This window comes from Silurus meridionalis, chromosome 1 (assembly GCF_014805685.1).
Source record: "Silurus meridionalis isolate SWU-2019-XX chromosome 1, ASM1480568v1, whole genome shotgun sequence".
NCBI classification, from domain to species: Eukaryota; Metazoa; Chordata; class Actinopteri; order Siluriformes; family Siluridae; genus Silurus; species Silurus meridionalis.
In genome coordinates, this window is record NC_060884.1 from 28,272,054 (window position 1) to 28,295,785 (window position 23,732).

The following is a 23,732-nucleotide window of genomic DNA, read 5'->3' on the forward strand; positions in this document are numbered from 1 at the left end:
GGTGCCTTTATCAAGAGTAACTTACAATTATCTAATTCGTACAACTGAACAGTGGCAGCTTAATGGTGGTGGAATTTCAACTCATGACCTACTGAGGAAAAGTCCACCATCCTAACCACTGAGCTACCCCTCTTTAGCACAACAATAATCCGGACATTGATCTGTCTCCATATGAACTACATGGCTCCACATGAACAGCCTAAAGATCGCTGTGGCGAGTTAAACTCAAGAACCATGAAGATGGATTTGGTCTGTAATTAATATAAATGGTTTGCTACAATGGCACGTAAAAAGCCTCATGGGGCGGAGGAAACGGGTGGATAGAAACGATATCGGCATTGATATAAACCTTGCAGCCAGACCTGTTTTCAAGCTGCTGTAATAGAAAATAAAGTAGTAGCCGAATATGAGAATCCGACAGAGCTACGATACAAAGTGGAGAACATTGAAAATACAAAACATCGTCCTGCAGTAGTACCCGTGCTTCTACAGAAGCTCCAAGCCGAGCATACCGATGCTAATTACAGCTCTGCAGAGCTGATGGCTTTTATAGCATTGTCAAAATAACAGTGCAGTGTCCTATAACTTGTTCCATGAAGCAAACAGAGCTCAAGTCTGGCTGTGAGCTGAAGGGGGAAAAAAAAAACCTTGCTGCAGCTATAAATCATAGCTCTCGGGACATCACTGTAACTCTGAATCACACTACCTGTCTAAGAGCATCTCCTGGCTACTACAGTGTGATCCTTATTGCGCTCCAAAAACTTGCAAAAACTAATTCTAGGCATAACAGCAAAGCACTAAAAAAAAAATAATGTAATGTATTGAATTGAACAGACTTGAATTCATGGAGCTGGTGTAGAAAAATCCTCAACCATCCTTTTGATTCATGTAAACAACCGAGTGATACTGAATAACCAGGACTGCTACTGGTGGATGGTTCCTGCTGCTTGATGTATATTAAAAAAATATGCATCAAACAACTTCTAGATTAAAAATATATCTCGATAGCTGGACGTTCTGACAATAATGTATGTATGTATTCGATCGTAGATTAGAATTGATGAGAAATATGGAATAAATTCCTCACTTATCATTGGGGGAAATGAAATTTACACAGCAAGCTTAAATCTTAGTAATGAAGGAGTATGAAAATACCTTCGTAAAACTAATCGGACACTAGGAAATGAAATGCTACGTCGGATGAAGGTCTTATGAGAGAATATAAAATCGACATTGCGATCCAGACGGTGAGAAACGTTAATGCTGTGTCGAAAGACAAGCCGGCGCATATCCGTGTTAACAGACTGAAACTGAATCCCACAGACACTCAAGAACCAAAGGAAAAATTCCAGTTATAATAAGTGAGGAATAAAACACTTCGCCTGGAATAGGAAAATAATTATTATGGTGGTAATGCGCGTGATGCAGTTTGGCGCAAAAGCTGAGCTACTGCTGCCACTCCGGAGTGGATTATTCTCCTATAAAAGCATTTTATGAAGTGATTTATTGCTTTTACATAGTACAGGATTTTCACTAACATAAATGACAGTTCAGAGCTTCATCCAATGTAATGGAAAGTCTTAAAACTGAGCCTGGAATCCATATTTCAGTGTTGAATTTGAGTTGAATTATGCCGATTTTCTTATTTATTTTTTTTGTGCCGACACCTTTATTAATCTGTTTATTATTACTCGTATATTACAAATAGTTTTTGCTATAGAAGTCCCGAGCAGTAACTAAAAGAACAAGAACGAGTGCACAAACAGAAACATTGTAGGAATTACAAACGGAGCAGCTGTTATACAGGGTTCCTACACATTTTTCATTAAAAAAATTCCACACATTTCCACACTCAAATATGCAGAATATACAAAAACTTCAGGTTAGGCTACAATCTCTGATGTTTCCCACGTGTTTAGTTTGCGTATGAAAACTTATATATTTTTCTCTCTGTTTTGGTCTTCCGTCCACAAAGAGGCAGCTTTGTGAAAAACGTTCGATACAGTGGAAATTTGAAAAGTGTTTTCACAATGTGTGGAGGCGGAGAGTTTTTAGGCGCCATTTTCAAATTGATCCGGATTAGTGTAGACATAGTCTTTGCTTTATAAAAATATAAAAATGCATTAAATTTTTTTTATATTTTAGAAAACCAAATAGGGCAATAGTATGGAAACACCCAGATAAAAGAAAAGTATTCCTGACTTCTTCTGACCAATCAAAATGGAGAATGTTAAAAAGCACAGTTCTATTAAGCATGTCCAATTCAGCAGACTGGAAAGTAACATTAGCGTATTTTTCTAACCAATTTGTTGTGGCTGATTGATGATTGGATGTTAAGCAGAAAATGTGTGTGGGCCGCAGTGTCTGCTTCCTGGATATTTATCTCCGGGTTATTTAATGATCCCGAGAGAGAAACAAGAACAAAGAAAACGAGCTTTAATTTTATGGACTCTGGAAATTAATTAAAACGGAGAATCAGATTAGATTCACATGGACTTCGTTTATTACAGCAAAGGAAGGAAACGCTGGAGCCGGTGTGCAGAGGCAGACTGTTCACCAGTGCAGTGGCGTGAGAAAACTGAGAACTTATGATAATCGCATTTTAGGTGCAGGGAGATTGCAGTTACTATGGCTAAGCAGGGAAGTGCCTGGACTATCCCTTGGCTTTTTATTCAGTCTTCAGTAGAAGTAAAGTGTGTGTGGAGAAGAGAAAGAAGGAAGGGTGAGAGAGGAAAACAGGAAAGAGACAAAAAAGAAAAAACAAGACAGCGCTAAAAAAGTGAAAAGGCCAAAAAATGTAAATAATTAGGGCTACAAAAGCAAAAGAAAACATGGAATTCCTGATTCTCTAGACATCACCACATTCAGTGACACTGAACTATTCAACTCTTTTCATGGACAAGCTTTTCCTCTCGGAGTTAAATCAGGGAACCGCGTCACACGACAAAGGAAACAACTAGGAAATCCAAGGAATTCAACAGAGTTCATCAGCATCTGAAGCCAAACTTAACATTCTATTAAATCCCATTCCTTTACAGTCACCTGGATTTCATTTCACTCCATTTGCTTCCAATCCATTTGTTTGCCACTCCAACATTCTATTCCAATCAATTCCATTCACTCTGTCTGTACTCTATTCATTTCATTTTTATTCCACCCCAACCAAACCCAGACTAGTTAATTTCATTCCTTTCCATCCCATAGTCCATCCCCATCTACACTCTGTTCTGCCCAAGTCCATTTCTATCAATTACTGACTTTCTTTCTTTCTTTCGGCTTCTCCCATTAGGGGTCGCCACAGCGGACCATCCGCATGTTTAATTTGGCACGTTTTTACGCTGGATGCCCTTCCTAACGCAACCCTCCCTATTTATCCGGGCACTAAGGCTTGAGCAACCCTAACGGCTGGGGTTGGTTCCCTGACCGGAGATCGAACCCGGGATACAGCGATGAGAGCGCCACATCCTAACCACTAGACCACCAGGGAACCTTCTATCAATTACTGACTATTTAATTTTATTCCATTCAACCCTGTTTCCGTATATTCCATTAAAAAAATAATTCACTTCCACCCCATTCCAATATATTCTATACATCCCATTACTCTTTGTTGTAGTCTATTATATTCCATAAAATTCCAATTTATTCCATACAATTTGTTTAAAATATACATATTTTCCACATCTCACTATTTTACACCACTCGTTCCTTTCCGTTCGATTTCATTGTTCCAGTCCATTTTATTTTATTCTATGACATTCGTTCATTCCAATCCATCTCATTCTTAAGGTATTATTAAAGATATACAAAAAAAAAGAAAATCATAACCATTAGCATAATATGGATAAAAATGTGGTTATTTAAATATTTGAGTTGTGAATAAAGTAAAAAGCACCAAATCTGTCTAACATAACTACTTCAGGAAGTAAAAGCCCATCTACAACCTGGTCCACATACTGGGAAAACTGGGAAAGAAATAAAAAAAGGAAAAGGAAAATAAGAATTGTAGTAAGTATATGTCAAATGATTTTATTAAAAGACACAGGAAGAAAGGCGTACTTAATAAAGAAGTCGTTAAAAAAAAACCTTACAAAGAAATTCAATTGGTTCATCAGATACCCTGCGATTCCCATAACTAATACAGATCACGTTGTGCTGCAAGGAAAATTGAGGTCAACCACTGCTCGAATGTTTAATTCCGTATTTCTGAAAGTGAACACGTTCTCCGGTTCACCACATGTGGACTAAGTCTTGCCACAGGAAATTTCTTGTAGCTAAAACAGCATTACTTTCTGAAAGAAAAGAAAACTGTTCTGATTCAGAGCACATATCACATACTCAGATAGAATGAGACCAATAAACAGAAGTTTGAGACGCCATTTAAAAAACACTTTTTTTCCAAGCTTCAATTACACAAGTATAATCCATTGATTGGTTTTTAAATGATTTCACTGTTTCATGGTATAAATTGACCATTAAATAGTTTATTATTCTTACTCATACATTCTTACTCTGTGATGATCACAAATGTTGAGCTCAGTAGCTCCTACTTTTATACCAAAGACTGTAGAAAGAACATTTACTTATAATCTTACACTCCAGTGCTCATGTTAGTTCTCACTCTCCAGTGTTCTGTATTGTTGAAAGATTTATGATCACACTCTTGATGTCACCCAAATGAGGATGGGTTCCCTTTTGAGTCTGGTTCCTCTCAAGGTTTCTTCCTCATAACATCTAAGGGAGTTTTTTCTTGCCACAGACGTCACGGCTGCTCATCAGGGATAAACACACATCATTCACCTTGACTGTTAATTTCTGTAAAGCTGCTTTGAGACAATGTCTGTTGTGAAAAGCGCTATAGAAATAAACTTGACTTGACTCATTCTTTAATAGCCTGGAAGATCATTTGCAGACCAATATTTCAAAACACACTAAACTGTGGAACAAGGAGAAAAAAACGTGTATTAAATGGCTGAAAAAACATTAGGAAAATGGACTTCCAATCCGCTATGCTAAGTTGAGTTGAGTTTGACTGCACCTACTGCAATAATTTGATATACACTGTACTCTACAGAATATAATCGGATCTGTGGGTGGGGCTTTAGAAAGAGGGGTGGGATCATTCCATGCTGATTTCAGAGATTGAATCTTTAAAGATTTTTTTAACTAATCATACCTACAGCACCTTTAAAACAAGTGTATGTTTTTATTCTATAAAAAAAGTCTCTTTTCCAAAACACATGGGTTCCTCAATCTGTTTCCACACAACGTCTTTGGTTGCGATCTAATTTAATTTTTACTTGAACCAAAAGATTCAAACCTGCTGTAGCATGACAACGTTCCTGTGCACAAAGCCAGATCCATGAAGATATGCTTTATATGGGTTGGAGTGGAAGAGCTCGAGTGGCCTACTATAAAGCACTGACGTGCCTATTGAATACCTTAGGAATTAATGGGAAATCTTGGTTGCAGCCCAGGCCTCCTCACCTCCACCATCAGTACCTGACTTTACTACCGTCCTTGTGGCTTATCCAGCACAAATCTCCACAAACACACTCCACAATCTAGTGGAACATCTTCCCAGATAACAAATCTAAATGTGGAATGGGATGTTTAATCGAATCTTATGGTCAGGTGTCCAAAATTTTGTTGGGAAGTTCATTTCCCCCAATTTCTTTTTTTTTTTTTTTTAAGAATTTTTTCCCCCCAGATAAAGAAAAAAAAGCTGTAGGGAAAAGACAAAAAAAGTTAAACAAATACTTAGGTCCAGGCGTGCTATGGTTGAAACTGTGTATAGTATGTCAATGTATTCTAAATACTGGTCGTCCTCTACTTATGATGGAGATACCTTACGGCGAACCCATCGTAAGTCAAAAGTTGAAGATGATGCTATGACTGTGACAGGCTTTCCTGCTTCATGCTGATTTATAATTTTCATTTTCTCCTCCAAACTGATGGTTTTCCTCTTCTTTTTTCCACTACCAGCAGGAGACATACTTGGGCGGTTGGAAGACATGCTTTTATAACTAAAATTGCTATTTGAAACAGAAAAAAAAAAAACACACACTGATACAACTTTACTCACTGACCGCTAGCAAGAGTGGGGCATCTCACAGGGGAGAGATACGCTCATATCAGCTGCACGGCCAACGTATCGTATGCTGCTGCCTGTGCCTGTTATATTTGTACAATTTTATAGTATCACTATCGTCATCGTAAGATTGAAACTCAGGGACCATCTGTATATCACAGTCTTACAGTAAATTATTGTTGTTTTCTGGACATTAATCAGTATTTGTCATGCTGTTGTTTTAAGTGGATGGATGTACTGACTCTATTCATCCCTGAGGACAAATCTGTGGAAAGAGCGCTTGTGAGAAAAGGCAGGGAAGGGAGCCAAAACCATCGTAATAACAACAACAACAACAACAACAACAAAAACTGAGCTACTACATAACCAAAACCAAACAGCTGCTTGTTTTCAGGCCTGGCAGCAAATCCATGATCTAGTTTTCACAGGGTGGCCATTGTGGGTGTTAAAGTTACAAGCATGTACACGATGACGGCCAAAGGTAACCCCAGAAAAGATTCCACAGTAAATGAGTTTTCATTACAGTTCACAGCACTGATGTTAAAAAAAAAAATGCTGCATTTTGAGTCCAGAAAACTAAACAGGATAAAAAAACATAAAACATGGCATTTTAATCATACGCCCTAACTAACTGTTACACAGCACAATCCCAGACAAGTAGTTGCAAAACTTTATCTATTGAAAAGAACCAACACGAACAGCAATTCAGATATAACGTTATTCATGATCTCACTTAAGGAGTGTTTCAATGCCATCATCAGACTCTTGGAAAGGTCCAAGTCCACCTCCAAAGTTCATAAGGGTATTAAGATACAGTAACTAGGGGTGAAGCTGATAAAAAAAAATAAATGTCTATGTGGAGGCATTTATGATGTTCGATCCCACAAGGTAGTAGATAAAGAAAGCAAACGGAAACCATCTGTAATTGTAAAACAACTCCATTTATTTCTGACAATGAAATAAACACTTTAAGGCAATTTTTTCTTGCTTTGCATTATTTACTCACAAGAAAATCAACCAGTGAATCACAAATGAATCAGGAGTTAATTATTTCCAAAAAAAAAAGGAATAAAGATCATTACTCTCAAAGCTGCCTCTTAAAAAAACTACGGGGAGCTCAGCGAAGCTTTACTGCTGCTTAGACGAATGAGAATATACTCCTGATAATCTCAATCGCACGCGTTCCAAACAGGATCCAAGAACATTTGAGGAGGAAAAATAGAGGGTGTCAAGGACTTGTAGCACAGATGCTTCTCTTTAGGAAAATGAAAACCATGTGGCTATTTAGCCTAAATATATTTCATCTTATAGTGATTTCTTTCTGTTTGTTTAATATTCATGGAAGGCAGTCTCCATTGTCAGGTCTTTGTAACCATAATATTTTCACCATAAGAAAGCCCTCAGGATAGAGAGCTCTCTGGTTTACAGGAATTGTCTAATGGATCTTCTATGGCATAACTGATAAAGCTGATCAATCGAATGATGTACATTGACCATTGATCAGGCTTAACATTATGACCACCTGCCTAACATTGTCCCCCTTTTGCTGCATAAACAGTTCTGACCCATCGAGAATTAAAAGCTTTAACTACTTCAGCAATGTGAGCTACAGGAGCGCGTCTGTTGGATTTCACCACACGGGGCAGGCTTTGCTCCCCACGTGCATCAAAAAGCTTTGGTCGGCCATGACCCTGTCGCCGGTTCACCACTGTTCCTTCCTTGGACCACTTTTGATAGATACTGAGCACTAGAGCTGCCGTTTTAGAGATGCTCAGACCCAGTCGTCTAGACGTCACAATTTGGCCCTCGTCAAACTCACTCAAATCCTTACGCTTGCCCATTTTTCCTGCTTCTAACACGTCAACATTGAGGACAAAATCTTCACTTACTGTCTCACTCACTAACAGGTGCCATGATAAATAGCTAATCAGTGTTATAATGTTTTAATGTCATAATGCCTGGTCGGTGTAATGCAAACATCTGTGGCATAAGAAGAAAAAAAACACTGAACATGATTCTTAACTAATATGTCCAGGGGTGTTGGGGGCATTTTTTTTTATTATTGTTTACATGGCATCACTAATCAAGCACTGAAAAATTATTGTCTTTTCAGATCGCAGGTGTGCACATACCCAACGCTTATACAGAAGTGGTAAAGTGGTTGATATATAATCCAAGGCGGTGTAATGAAAACAGCCAGCCATTGTTTCCCTTTAAGGCTTTAATTTCCCAACAGGCTCTACACCCATTTCCCATACTGAGATATCTTCAGCGCCTTTAGGCTTTCATATTCAATATTTAATTATGCATGATGGGGATCTATGCTCTCTGATTCTACTGCTTACTGACATTGTTGTGAGGGAGATTTTGGATCAGAGAGTTTGCCATAATTTAGCCAATTAGCGTATTTCAGACACTCGTTCCCTGTTATCTTTTCAACTGTTTCATAAAATCGATGGCAATTAACAAAGCAATGTTTGATTAGCAAGAAATTAATCTTTCAGGCCAGGAAAAGGTCTCAGTCCGTTATGCTTCTGGAAGGAGAAATGAGCACGAGAACAACTTTGTTTCTGCTTTTCCTATGAAGATTTATGATTTTGGAGCCTGCTCTTTTAGCAGCTTAATAACATTTGATTCACAGCATACAGTGTGCACACACAAGGCCCGTCTGGATGGAAAGTTACATCAGATGCTTCGTTTGAACACTGCATGTCCAAGAACAAAAGGAAAACCGGCTACTATGCGAAGAGTAGCGGCAATTATGCTCTTAATAACTGCTAGGCCCAAACCTGCGTTTTTTCCTGAAATCATTGTAAAACCCTGGACAACTGCACCAGTAGGGAGTCTACCAGAGGACACTTTTAATAAGTTTCATGCAGACCCAAGACGTGTATCTCGATACACAATATTACATTCCTATAACAGACTAACAAGTAGACTAGTCTGTCAATGAACATCTGAAGCAGGGGTGCCCAAATACTGCAGGGCCAAAAACTTGACTGGGGCTGAAAATTGCCATCATGTTATAATTGAAGTTGCCATGGCGGCTTTCATTTATGATTGAATAAAAATTGTAAACATATGTAAACAGAAATCTCTGTAATCCGACTCTGTTTAACTAATGCAGTTTTATTTTCCTTCACATTTATGGCATTTGACAGACACCCTTATCCAGAGAGCTTTAAATTTTTCTCACCCATACAATCGAGCAGCTTTGGAGTTAAGGGCCTTGCTCAGGGGCCCAGAAGTGGCAGCTTCATACGGTTGGGATATAAACTCATTTTAAAGTTCTGGTTCAGTGAAACTGATCAAATATATTGATTAGCTTTTCAGTGACCTTTAATGAAATACATGATGCTGGTTCATATTTTCTTCCAAAAGTTTATAGTTTTTGGAAAAAAAATAAATCGCCCCTTCCATATTTTTCATGGTGGGCCAAATGAAAGGATACCATGGGCCACCACATGCCACATAGTTTCAGCATCTCTGATCTAAATAGCTCTAGATCATGATCAAAATTACACTATTCAGCAAAAAGAGCAAAATTTCACAGAGGACTCTTACATTTGTAAAACTTCAGCTATATAAAATTATTCGCCTTATTAAATTGTATATATTTCCATCTAAAATGACTGAACCACAGTGACGCTTGAAGTCTAAGTGAGTATTTCATGGCTGTATGTATAAAGCATTAAAGTGCTTATGCTTTGTTTTCAAACTGGTGCTTCACATAACTATCGATTCGAAAATATCATCTTCCTCTGTGAAGACCTGTGATTTGTTCACTAATTACACCAGCTCACAATCTGTGAAACTTCTTGACTTTCTCAACAATCTGCCTTCAGCTAAATCATTTAGATAAATGCACGTGATTGGCTGTAACCGAAGGTCTGCTACAGAAGCTGTGAAGATTGATGTCGGCGAGTCACTGAAGTGAAGACCGTTTTTCTTCTGCGCATTGATCGTTTCTTCTACACTTTTTTAGTGTTCGGTTTGATCCATGAAAGTACACTTTGCATACAGATTATTGACCTCCCCAGTGCAAAGTCTCTGTACTACATAAAGAACTAGAAGAAACTACATGAAGTACTAGAAGAAGAAAAAGATTTTCTTGCAGGCAACTTAAAGTAGATTTTCTATAGAAAAAGCTGAAAATATACTGATGTTGCAAACATTTTACAATAAGCATGAGTCAAAGCCTGGTCAATATATTTTAAAGACAGCTTCTTAACAAGAAAAGTCATGGGTTCCATAAATTCTAAGTAGTAAACAAGACCATTGAGGAAATTGAATTATGTTGAGATGTGAGTGGCAGGCTGGGAAAACCCATCTGATTTAGCTCTGGCAACCAGCCAAAAACAAAAAAAGAAATTGTTTTACCCCAAATTTGGTTAATGCTCAAGTTTTTAAAAAAAATGTATCAAACTGGATAAGCGATTTTAACAAAGCATGTAGTGATCGACATCTTTAGGCAGAGCGTCCGTTTTAAACGCTATGTTAATGCCGGGCTTTAACATGCACCCGGGGTAATCGGATCACATGGGGTAAGTAGACAGTGCTAAGTATAGGTGTCAATGCTGTCAAATGTGCCTTGTGATCACTCAGACCGTATTTGGAAGTGTTCTGGGAGGCATAAATGTACGCGTTAACATTCTGGTGTCTTGATGTGTCCTGGACAGCGAGATAAAACCAAGTACGGATGTTCCCTGAGTTACGATGGTTCAACCTACGATTTTTCGTTTCGATCTTGCGATTGCAAAATTGTAAAAATGTTTTACGTTTTATATGGCTTTTTAATTAATTTAGTCTAATTAAACTATTAAAATTTAAATACCAGTAATTTGAAAAAACCTGTTATGTTAATCAGTCAGCAACAACGGCTTGTGGAGGAGCGGAAGAACTTGAAATAATTCGCATAATTCAAATCGCATGTATGGGTGCAGTTCCTTGCTGTAACTTTTCTTGTGCTAAAATCGAAAGCGAATCATTTCTCCTCCCCTTTTCTGATACGTAAAATCATCCGATCCGTGACTCAAAATCATCACAACCCGGTTTCCGCCTGAAAATGAGTGCAGTGAAGGAATAACGTTATAAAGTTCATTGGAAGGTCATTCTCCAGTGGAAAAGATGGATGACATACAATCACACATGGCCACTAGAGATGCATTATAACGCTGGGAGTAAACTGCAAGGTGGCTAGCGCATTAATACTCGCTCGATGAACGTCACAAAGTTGTTGGATAGCTGCAATAAAAAGCGCTTTCTAACCACATTACGTTAGCACTGCAGTCGGAAAGGAATTCCACCGGACTTTCAAAAAGTTTCTTTTCTTTCTTTTATACCGTTTAAGAGCTTCTTCATGTTGAAATGGATCTATCTGGATCCCTTTCCCCCTCCGCCGCACGAAGAGTTCGAGCTGTCCGTTTACCATCTGTCTAAAAGATGTCCTACTTTGGAGCTTTTACAACTTTCTCTCAGTGGAAAAAACACTAGCGCTCTTTAAATGTATGCGTTACGAACGCCTGGCTCTCCTCCAGCAGCTGCCCCGCCACTGTAGGGGGTCCGACACGCTGAAAAGGTTAATAGGATCATTTGCACTCAATGTGTGCCGGTGTGATGGAAACCACGGTACTGGAAAAAAAACAAAGCTTTTACACCCTGACACCTCTCCATAGAACAATGTTTAACTGTAAAGACATTGCCTTAAACTATGAATAGTGACTGGGGGGAAGAAGGAGAGTCTTGCGAGAGGGGGACACACACAAATGAAGGGGTTTTCCTTCATTTACTGCAAAAGATTGACTACGCCTGTGCCGTGGGTTCTTCTCTCTGAGTTATATGTGCACATGAAAAGCTGACGTGTTCCAGCAATACTGAATACAGACATGAAGCAAAATACACATGTAGTGAATCAATACAACAAATTATTTCTCTGAATAAGAAAAAAAAGCTAATTAAGCGTTTTAAAGGTTAACCTCGGCATGGTTTTATCAGCTTCACCTACAAGCTGGTTGTAATATTGTCATTCGCTCAGATTCGTATGAATATTTGATAAGGGGAGGTTGGGTGTGAATATAGATTGGCAGAAGCAGCATGCATTACACTGCAGGAAAGGATTTTCTTAAATGACAGCGGCAGTCCAAAAGGTTATTCTCTAAACCCGTGGCCTCGCAGTGCCACACCTGGCGTACACACTGTACCCTGTTACTCAGCCGATGACTAAGCTGGAGTTTATAAGAGCTGGGAATGTTGTTGTTTTTTATTTCCTTTGTTGCGATTAGTCAGGGCTCCATCTGATTTCCTTTCAAATATCACACACTTATCTCTGGTGAATTAGAAAATTGTATCTCACAGCCGAGACGATCGAAGCGAATATGAAAGTCCTCGAATGCCAGCGTTAGCAGCAAGAAACAAAACTACAACTCAACAAGTGTCAGTGGGTTGGAGATTTCCTCAATTCTACGCAAATGAGGTGTGCCAGAGTAAATCCAAAACAATTGCCTTGTGTAAGTTCGCAAGCCTGTGTTGTCTTCGGTTCCCCACTCGTACAGCCTTTTGTTTCGACACGCATTTAGTTCCTATTTACTGTTTAAACATGTAATATGATCTCTTACTTCATGTCTATAAAGACTTTGCAAAGAAGTACACAACAGTCTGTATTAGGGATGTGCATCTCCGTTACTGAGGCCAATGTTACGATACGTTAAAAAGACTCATACGATTTCATTCTCCTTCAACATAATGCGATTCAATGAAGAAAAAAAATATGCTGCTATGCAATTTAATATGGTACCGTTTGCTTTTATGTCTAAGACAGCAAATCATAAATTTACTTTAGTGCCATCTGGCTTCTAACGCATGGCCCTTTCACAAACAGGCCTTTGTAGTGCAATAAAAAAAAGAAAAGAAAAAAAAAAGATGAAATAAAACCAGATGTTACTTTCCTATTGTCTACAGGAAGATACAGCTCTACCTCTGCCATGTCAATCTGTATTCTGACTCTCAGGAAACGTCTCGGAGTGTTGCGATTGAGAAACTGTTAAATGAGGAGAAAATCGATCTACATGTAAAATTTTGGTCACTTTCTAAATCATTAAACAAAGTATAGCGCATCTACTAATAATTATTTATAAATATACGTTTTTTACAGATGCTAATATGTTAAAAAATTCTACATCGCAATACAATTGCCAACTTGTATTTTATGCACTTTTTTGTTTCATTGATGCATCACTTAATCCTCAACTTTTATGCCACTGCAATTCGGTGAATCTTATCATTCTTAGTGTGCAGCCTACAAAGAGAACGGCTTCTCGTTGAAATCTTTGAAAAAATATAGTGCACAAGTACAAGCAACTCCTGTGACTGAAATCTAAAGACATGTATCCTGTAACCATTTGGAGTGTCGCTTTCGTCCATGCTAATAAATAAAACTAACACAAATCAGCATGGAGCCTTCAAAGTGTGAATAGGGAAGTAGTTTAGTGATTTAGGATGCATTTCAAACCAACCAAATCCAAATGTCATGTTACAAGTCACATGCTTATGTACAACCAACACCACTGGCTTTGCTATTACAGGTCAAAGGTATCGAATTGACCCTTTTGCACCTACTGAAAATCTGTTTAAGTTGTGGATGTGCAGATTTTCCAATGTACAATAGAAGTTCAGAGTCAGGGGGCTGATGGACAGATGATGGACAGATGTTTTGGCTCTGACAATGCCATCTAGTGGGCTGCATTTAATCCTCCGGATGTACATAGGATATAGAACTTTAGCAGGTAAATAAAACGTTCCAAACAACGTTTGTGATACGATACAACCGAAATCATCTACTTGAAAATGGATGTACAGTAACCCGAAATCCCCGAAGGAGACTCCTTGAGACATCATGATGCAGCAGAATCCAAAAAAAAAGAAAAAAGGGAAACCACTCATCTAAATTACAGCATAGTACCGTTTTTTTAACGACTTATAAATCATGCGAAGAGAATTTTCAGCGTGAGCAAATCAGGAATAAAAGTCCTGGGATGAGATTGGTGACAAAAGCACGTTCTTGGGTTTAAATCTACAATAACCTGAGTATGAAACGTCCGCCTGAAGCAAGAATGAGAATTGTTTTGTGGTTCTTACATCTATTCAGGATTGCGAATGAGGAAAATGCGCCCTAAGTGCTGAAAGCTCTGGAGAGAAGCACCACAAAAGTAGTAAGTGTGCTGAAAAAAATGTAATGAATACGAATCCATGACCGGTGAAACAACCTGGGTCAGATCCTATTGCAGAAAGCATTGTTTGGACAAACCTGGTGAAGGAATAATGAATCAAATCATACACTTGGACCATAGCAGTCCACCTTGTGTTGCTATGAATCTGGTGAGAGATGGTTTTTTTTGGTTCATGGAACCGTTGCAAAAAACTAAGAAATTGGTGAGGGATCTCAGAGAACTACGTGTAAAAAAAAAAGGTAATGATCAGATCAGTTTGGATCAACCTGGGTCAGATCCTGTAACACATCTTAAAACCTGGCAAAGGAACGCATATGGATCCTGTGTTGCCTTCAGTTTTCCAAGATCTGTCAAATAAATCAAGCATGGCTGTACCTCCAACAGATTCACAGGAACAGGAAATGACTCGACCAGGATGGAAACTTACCCGAATCCTTCTCATGGCAGCTACTATTTCCACACGGCTGTTGGGTCGAGCGACATCCAGACTTCCAATATACTGCCAAAGACACCACAACAACAAGAACAACAGGATGTAAACAATCAACACAATGTTTCAATGTAACTTTGTTGCACATGTTTGTTTAATTCGTTGTTGGTAAACAAGCTGCTTAGTATCACTATGCTTTTTTTTTCTCCTTTAAACCCAAAAGCTATTAGTCTTGACTTCATGAAGTGCAGGAAAAGAAGTTTTCTTGTAGGTGTTTTTTGGAAGCAGCTCACCTTCGCCTCGAAATTAATGCCGTGTTGGAAAGCCTCCTCGTTGTGTAGAGGAATTCTCAGGTCGTGTCCGTCGTCTACTAGATTATACTTCGTTTTTGCGGGCATGTTTGCGCCTTTAAGTGATAATATTATTAAAAAATAAAGCAAAATAAATCAGAGGAAAGTCCAGTGATAAGGACGGGGACGCTCGGTTTAGCTCGGTCCTGGTTTCTTTAAACAGTCACGGCAACTTTATATCCAGTTTCCTCCCCTTGTCTCTGTTTTCCTTCTCCGGAACTCCACCGTTTCCCTTTGTATATTTTTTTGTTGTTTTTTTTTTTCTCCAGTGTCTCACCGGCGGCTGTCGCTTATTTCCGGTTTGAACGCTTTCCGCGGTCGTGCTCGTGAAGAACCTGGCGCGAGCGCGGTGCCGACAACGCGGAGCTCGCGCATTCCGAGCGCCATAGCACGCCAATGTTTCTCTTTCTCTGTGTAGCGCGCGCGCGCCCGCGCGAGCTGACTTATTCCCCCTCTCTATCTCTATTTCTCTCTCTCTCACTCACTCAGTCAGTGCACACGCACTCCCTCTCTCGGGATCTCTTTTCCGCGCACACACACGTTTCCCTCATACACACACTCTCGGTATCTCTCGGTCTCTTTTTCTTTCTTTCACGCGCTCGATCCGTGCATCTTTTTTTTTTTTTTTTACATTGCAGCTCTTTTTCTCGCGCACAAACACACACAGACTCTCACACTATTTATCTCTTTTAAGTACGCATACAAGCTCACGTTCTCTCTCTCTCTCTCTCTCTCTCTCTCTCTCTCTCTCACCCACACACGCGCATACTCCCTCTATCTCTCTTTAACACACAGACTCTCACTGCTCTCTATCTTTCTTTCAAAATTCTCAGGCTCTCACGCCGTCTCTCTCTCTCTCTCTCTCTCTCTCTCTCTCTCTCTCTCTCTCTCACACACACACACGTGCGTTCATGCATTTATCCATCCATCCCACTCTTTCTCTCTCTCTCTCTCTCTCTCTCTCTCTCTCTCTCTCTCTCTCTATTTCTCTGTCACTTACACACACACACACACACTCAATATGTGCGTTCATGCATCCATTCCACTCTCGCACTCACACACACACACACACACACACACACACACACACACGTACAAGCTCACTCTCTCTCTCTCTCTCTCTCTCACACACACACACACACACACACACACACACACACACGTGCGTTCATGCATTTATCCATCCATCCCACTCTCTCTCTTTCTCTCTCTTTCTCTCTCACTTACACACACACACACACACACACACACTCAATATGTGCGTTCATGCATCCATTCCACTCTCTTGCACTCACACACACACACACACACACACGTACAAGCTCACTCTCTCTCTCGATCTCTCTCTCACACACACACAAGCTCACTTTTGCCTCTCTCTTTCTCACACTCACACACACACACACACACACACACACACACAAGCTCTCTCTCTATCACACACACACACACACACACCTGCACTCTCTCCCCACACTGTATCTCTCTTTCTTACACTCAGACTCTCACTGTGTCTCTATCTTTCTTTCAAACATTTTTAGGATCTCTCTCTATCACACACACAGACACATGCATACACACACTCACTGCCTCTCTCTCTTTTTCTCACGTTCATTCTTTCACATAAATACACACACCTCATTTACACACTCAATATATATGTGGAGCATGCATACATCCATCTCTCTCTCTCTCTCTCTCTCTCTCTCTCTCTCGCTCTCTCTCCCTCTCTCACTCTGGGTAAGCATCATTAGGTTTGGGGAATCCCACCTGCTGCCATTGGAACACAGCTTCAACTCATCTCAAGGGAGCAGGAAAAAACCCTGCTTTTGTTTAAACTGGTTATTGTGTGTTGAGAAAAGCAGTGAAGGAACCATGTTAAAATTATTATTATAGCTGTAATGTATAGGAAACAATACATCCTGTATATAATAGCCTCCTTTTTTGCACTTTCCATATAATTTTGCACATATTTACTGTATATAACATTTTAATAAACACTAAATACAATATCTCCTAATTTGCACTATCCATAACCATTGTACTTATTGTATATAGTCCCCTTTCCATGTACTGTTTATTAATATTATTAATATCATATTCTGCATTTATTTATCATTGTTTATTACATATATCATAGCCTTACAAACCTGTACAATATTTTACACTGCTACTAAAGCTCTTCTGGTTTCGTCACCTTGTACTGTAACCACGTGCGATGACTAAAGTTGAATCTAATCTAATAATTTGATTTACGATCCGTTATTTTATGATAATGTCAACATTTTAATGCATCGTCTTAATAAATATGACATTAATATTTAATCAGGAGAGCGTATCGTTATTTTGCTGTATTATCTATCTGTTAGAAGCTATTATTTAAAAGTAATATGCTATTTCAGGATGTTGGTTTGACTTCACTTCTTATTTCCAGATAAGTTGTGTGTGTGTGAACTTATTGCCTTATGATTTATCGACTAATTTCTAGAGATCTCATTGCTTTGAATGATCTCGGTACGTCAGTGTTATTTTCTCTCCCTTAGGCAGATGTTATTATTAGTCTGTATCCTAATGAACCAGCATTACAATATATTTATTGATAGAGACTTCAGTGCACTTTTGTAATCACGCTGTTATTTTATGATCTTGTTATGTTCATTTCGGTAGAATGTTCATTACTAGTAGAAGTAAAAGGCCTCCCTCCCTTTTCAGTTGTGTTTGTCTTGGTGTGGAGGTGAGTGGTCTGTCGCTGTCTGAGATGCTCCAGCACTGCTCGACTGGTACCACCTTCTCTCAGAATGAGAGGTAAGTACACTTCAAGGCTCTTCTCTGTTCTGGCACCGAGGTGGTGGAATGAACTTCCCCTAGATGTCCGTACAGCCGAGTCCCTGACTATCTTCAAGCGATGACTGAAGACCTACCTCTTCCTGAAACACTTAAATTAGCACTTTCCAAGTTTGAAGAATTTAAGAGTTATATTTATATTAAGTTTGTAATCTGGCGTACCAGTGTAGATTTATTCATTACTAGAGACTCAAAGCACTTTTTGTACGTCGCTCTGGATAAGAGCGTCTGTAAATGCCGCAAATGTAAATGTAAAATGTAAATGAGTGTTGATAAACAAAAGACTAAGCTACCTGTGCCTCAAATTTACAGCTAATTATCCAAAAGACAAATATAATTAATTTGTCCTGCTAACATCCATGACACATGAGATAACATGTAATAAGTTAGCTTAAGTTTTTCCAAACCAATATATCATGGGCATACAGGCTAACTTAATGGAAAGCCGAATACAGTAAAATTACTGTTGCACACTGATATGCAAATCAGGCATAATTAAGATGCGCTAATTTGCATACATTTGACACAAGGCATTGCAAATGAATAAGATAAACAAAACAACTAAAGCATATCACCACAGAACTTTCCTATTTATTAGTTAATGACTTTAGTTAAAGAGTCTTTTCCCTTGAAATCTTATATTAAATATGCAGTTTGTTGTTTTGGTTAATTTAGCAAAAATCTACAGTAGCAAACAGACGAGGGTCATAAAACGAACATCTTGATGTGTAAATGGAATGTGTACCATGGCCGCGATGTAAACTGATTATTTTGTAGGCATCTTTTAAAAAAAATGAACAACATGACACTATTGGGTGTGTGTGACGGAATGAATATAAATTGGTAAGTCAGAGTTGTGTTAGTATCATTTAACGTTTTGGTTAGACAAGAAATGTAATACATATTTTTCCACTTGAACTCCTGACCCCTCAAAAATGTCTGTTTATGTCCCTGGAGCATGTGGTCCTTCCCCAGAGCATTACAACAATTCTGGAATCACAATTATATAGGATGCATTTAGCATTAGACTTTCCCTTCACTTGAACTAGGAGATCAAAACATGTTCCTGCATGACAATGTGCGCATTGGGAGCTCCGTGAAGATATGGTGTAAATGGATTAGAGAGGAAGATCTTGATCTCTGACCTTGAGCTTTGATCTAAACCCTACCGAACTCCTTTAGGATGAATTGGAATGCTGACTGCGACCCCGGGCCTCCTCAACTTACCTTACACCAGTACCTGTCTTTACTTCTGACCTTGTGGCTAAATGAGCACAAATCTAGTAGAACATCTTCCCAGAAGAGTGGAAGTTATTATAACAGCAGGGATGACGATTTGATCCTTTCAGTGAGCTTTGATGTCCATCAACTTACAGAACTATAGCTATTTCATTCAGCGTGTCAATGTGCACTTGTTAGCAAAATAAAGACAGCCACATTTAATCAGGATGTTAGACTTCAGCCTGCATGTTATCAGATTGGCTTATAGAACTAAACTCTAATATTCATTCCTCACTTTTCAAAATAATTCAAGGTGCATAAATGGACCACAGTTAGATTTCGGTGGAAATCGAAAATTTTGTTCTTTGCCCGCATGTTTCTAGGTAAAAGACACACAAAGGTAGAAAAGATGTATCCTTGAGAGAACTATGCTCAATAATTGAACCAATGAATCACATTTAACACATCCAAGGTCAAATAAAAGACACTCCATGCTCCAAAACATTTGACAGAAATATTAGTGATTCGAAACCAATGAATAAATAAAAGTCACAAAAAAAGAAACACGCACAAATTACCTCATTAGCAAGCAATAATGATTCATGACCTTTTATTTCAATTCGCACGTAAATTGTTTTTCTCACATGCTTTTGTGCAAACCAAGCAGAATTTTGATGCAACATATGATTCATGCATTGAGATATGTTTAATAGCAAGAGTAAAAAAACAAAACACTTTTATATTTAGTGTAAAGATTTAAGCACATCATTTCAACCATTCTGCCATGAAGAAAAGAGTGCAGGCAGGGTGGAGTGGGTGAAGAAGAGTGATAGCAGGAGTGATTTGTGATAGAAGAGTATCTGCAAGAGTGAAAGGGAACGTTTATAGGGCTGTGGTGAGACCTGCGATGTTGTATGGTTTAGAGACAGTGGCACTGAGTAAAAGAAAGGAGGTGGAGCTGGAGGTAGCAGAGCTGAAGATGTTGAGGTTTTTGTTGGGAGTGACGACAGGATTAGAAATTGAGTTTATTAGAGGGACAGCGCATGTAGTGCATGTAGGACATTTTGGAGGCAAGGTGAGGGAGGTAATATTGAGATGGTTTGGACATGTGCAGAGGAGGGACATGGTGTATATCGGTAGGAGAATGCTGAGGAGCCTCCAGGTAGGAGGAAAAGAGGAAGACCAAGGAGAAGGGTAATGGATGTGGTGAGGGAAGACATGCAGGTAGTTGAGGAGACAGAGGCAGATGTGGAGGATGGGGGGGGTGGAGACGGATGATCCGCTGTGGGGACCCCTAATGGGAGCAGCCGAAAGAAGAAGAAGAAGAAGATTTCAACCATTCTGCCATGGAAAAGACAAACAAGAGCTTTAAACCCAAAGTTTTGCCCCAGCAATTCCACATTGTGGTTAATCCACAATAGAGTTCACTGGCACATTGCACGAGTCCTTCAGCCTGACAGTTAAAGTATAAAAATAATGGGGTATGATGGCAATTTTTAGAGGTGCTAATACTTTTACCTTAGAATGTTCTCATATTAGAAGATAATGTCACTACTGAACACTTATCAGGGTTGACTTATGATTTAAAAAAGAAATAAAACTCTTGGCACAGAATCTTCTACATTCAGAATGGAACCTTATGAGATGATCAGAATGTGTTAAATTTAAATAATTAACTGCCCAGAATCATCCTATTTACATTTACTTCATCATTAAGTGCATCTATAAAAAATATTCAGTATTCTCATAATAAATTAAATTATAAAAACATTGAATAATTCCATGGCAGTGTGTTGGACCCTTCAGCTGCTGATTTTAAAAGAATTTTTTTCCACAGTGTTTATAAAAAAACAGCAGTGCTGATCCGGTTTTGTGTAATTCCTTTGGGTTGCCTAGTAAACATTTTCAGGCTGAAACACGATTTCTTTTTGCCTCCAAGCCATATCATTGTCCCAGACTGACCTCAACATCGAAATGGTTAACAGTAAACAAGTTGGTTTTCCAAAAGTCTCCTAATTAATATGTTTTTTTTTATAATATTGGACAAAATACAGGTAGTCGTCGACTTACGACCTATGCAACTGACCATTCGACCACAATCGCTAGCAGCGGCGTACGACAGTGCGTACCAGCTTCCGCCATGATTTCACAGTACTGTACATATAGCCTACTCTACTTATGACCAAATCGTGTTACGACCGGTCTGTCGGTCCCAATCGTGGTCGTAAGTCGAGGACTACCTGTATAGCAACATAATAAAAATGTATTACAAAAATGTAAATGTATTTATGCAAATCAAGCTTTTGATATTTAAATACATATAAATACTTTTATATATTTAAAGTCAAAGTGAAGAGGTGTCAGGGATCCACCAGCCACACCTTCACCAAACCCACCTATTACTCCAAGTAGCTCTCCATCCTACTAACCACCTGCACCTGGCACTCATCAGCCTCCACCCTATATAACCTCCTTTCTCCAACTAGCTCACCGTCCGTTTTACAGTTTAGGCTGGAGAACCAAGTCGGACTACCCAAGCCACAGATACCCTGCCTCGTGTTGGATTACTTTTGTTTGCTGGACTTTTCAAGTTCTACGAACTCGCTGTTCATAGTATTCACCAGGTTTAGCTGAACCTAGGTGTTCCGTTTAGTTACCGTTCCTTTGCTTTTTGCATGTCATTAAAACCTTCGTTGTGTTGCACTTCAGTTTCCGGCACGTTCTTCCGCCTGACAAGAGGCTTGTGAAGAAAAACTTGTAGAGAAGGTTTTTTCAATATCTACACCTTGAGAAAATGCTCTTTAACATATGACCATGTGACCATAATCTGGAATCCAAGATCATGGGTTTTAATCTTAAAAAAGAAAACTGACAGTTAACAAGAATAATATTGTAATATGCATTTTTATTCAAATTAGTCTATTTAAAAAAAAAACAACCACAAGGTTTGTGGACACCTGACAATAAGATTTGTATGTAATTTTGGAACATCTTACTCCACATTTAGTCCCCATTTGCTGATATAATAACCTCCAGTCATCAGGCAAGATACTGCACTAGATTTTGAAGTCTGGGTATGTAGATTTGTGCTCATTTAGTCACCTTTAAATCAAGTACTGGTGTAGGGTGATGGGTCCTTGGGTCCATTCAGCGTTCCAACTGATCCCAACTGGTTTTTTAATAGGGTTGAGGTCAAAACTCTATAGCAGGCCACTCAAGATCTTCTACTCCAACCCATGTAAAGTATATCTTCATGGAGCTGACACGGGCATTATTATGCAGTAACAGGTTTGGGTCTTATAGTTCAAGCAAAAGGAAAATTTCATGCTACCACATCTAAACACAACCTATACAATTGTGTTCTTTAAACTTGGCTTCAATGATAACAGTTTGGGAAGGAACCCAATATTTTTGTCTACATTTAATATTTCTTTATAACACATCAACTGAAATATAGTACAGCATTAGTACATTTCAGTGGTATGTGATGTGTGGTTGTGCCCAGTGGGCAACGCTTTTCTCCATATTATTCTAATTACAATAATGTAGTGGATGTGAGCATAAAAACATTGAAATAAACATGGTCTTCTCATTATTTGTTGCAATATTAAATGAAAATAAATAATTAGAGTTGCCTTAAGGGAAAATATTTAGCATCATTATAACTATATCAAATCTAACTATTAAGGCAGAAAAATGAAATATTCCCCTTTACTTAAATAATGCATTACCATATTACGTCTCCAGAGAGAAGAACAGGAGGAGATCAAATGCTTACCAATAACTCATCACTGTCTGAGCACTTTGACAGATATCCAGTCCATCCATGCATCATGTCACCATGGTGAAGTTATGAGCTTCTGTACAAACAACGTTACCACATGAACACCAACAGCCATAATTTCACTTCCTCTTACAACACAAATAAAGAGTGTAAGAAATTAAAGTCTCACGTGGTTTAAGTTTGTATACATAAATGTTTCTCACTAATAATTAATTTGACTATTAATCAATATTTATAACTTTATTTATATGTGGAGTAACTGTGACTTATTTTACTGTTTGTTTACTATATATATATATATATATATATATATATATATATATATATATATATATATATATATATACACTGTATACACACACACACACATTTATACATATATACATATATCTATCTATTTATACACACACACACACACACACACACATATTTATACATATATACATATATCTATCTATTTATACACACACACACACACACACACACACACACACACACACACACACACACACACACACACACACAGTATATATAATGTTCTAAAACTGTCTTTATGTTCATTGATTGAATTATTTTATTCATCATTATTAATTTTCTCATTTCTATAATTATTATTAGTCATGAATAATAATAAGACCATTCTTGTTATTATTGTTGATTCTGTTTCTGATGCTCTTGTTATATTCATTCACTAATGCATTCTTTCTTTCTCCATTAGCAAAACTGATTATTTGCTGACATTAATAGAATATGTGTGTTAGAACCCAAATATTGATCCGTAGGGAAG

General features: G+C 38.4%; 1 protein-coding gene and 1 long non-coding RNA gene across 3 annotated transcripts in view; one reads left to right on the forward strand and one right to left on the reverse strand.

The window, feature by feature from the left end:
• Positions 1-15,817, reverse strand: part of nos1apa (nitric oxide synthase 1 (neuronal) adaptor protein a) — a 134,401-nt gene extending 118,584 nt beyond the window's left edge. Inside the window, exons 1-2 of one of the 2 annotated variants that reach the window (XM_046875098.1) lie at positions 15,040-15,817; positions 14,744-14,815 (exon numbers count right to left, since the gene is read on the reverse strand). In XM_046875098.1, the coding sequence (XP_046731054.1) occupies positions 14,744-14,815; positions 15,040-15,144 (177 nt within the window). In that variant the 5' untranslated portion in view covers positions 15,145-15,817. The remainder of the gene's footprint in view (positions 1-14,743; positions 14,816-15,039) is intronic. The other variant, XM_046875183.1, reaches the window with a different exon arrangement.
• LOC124402389 lies at positions 14,717-23,085 on the forward strand. Its single transcript, XR_006928718.1, has 3 exons — positions 14,717-14,851; positions 17,809-17,901; positions 22,909-23,085. It is a non-coding gene; the product is annotated as an uncharacterized LOC124402389 (long non-coding RNA).
• Positions 23,086-23,732: the final 647 nt, after the last annotated feature.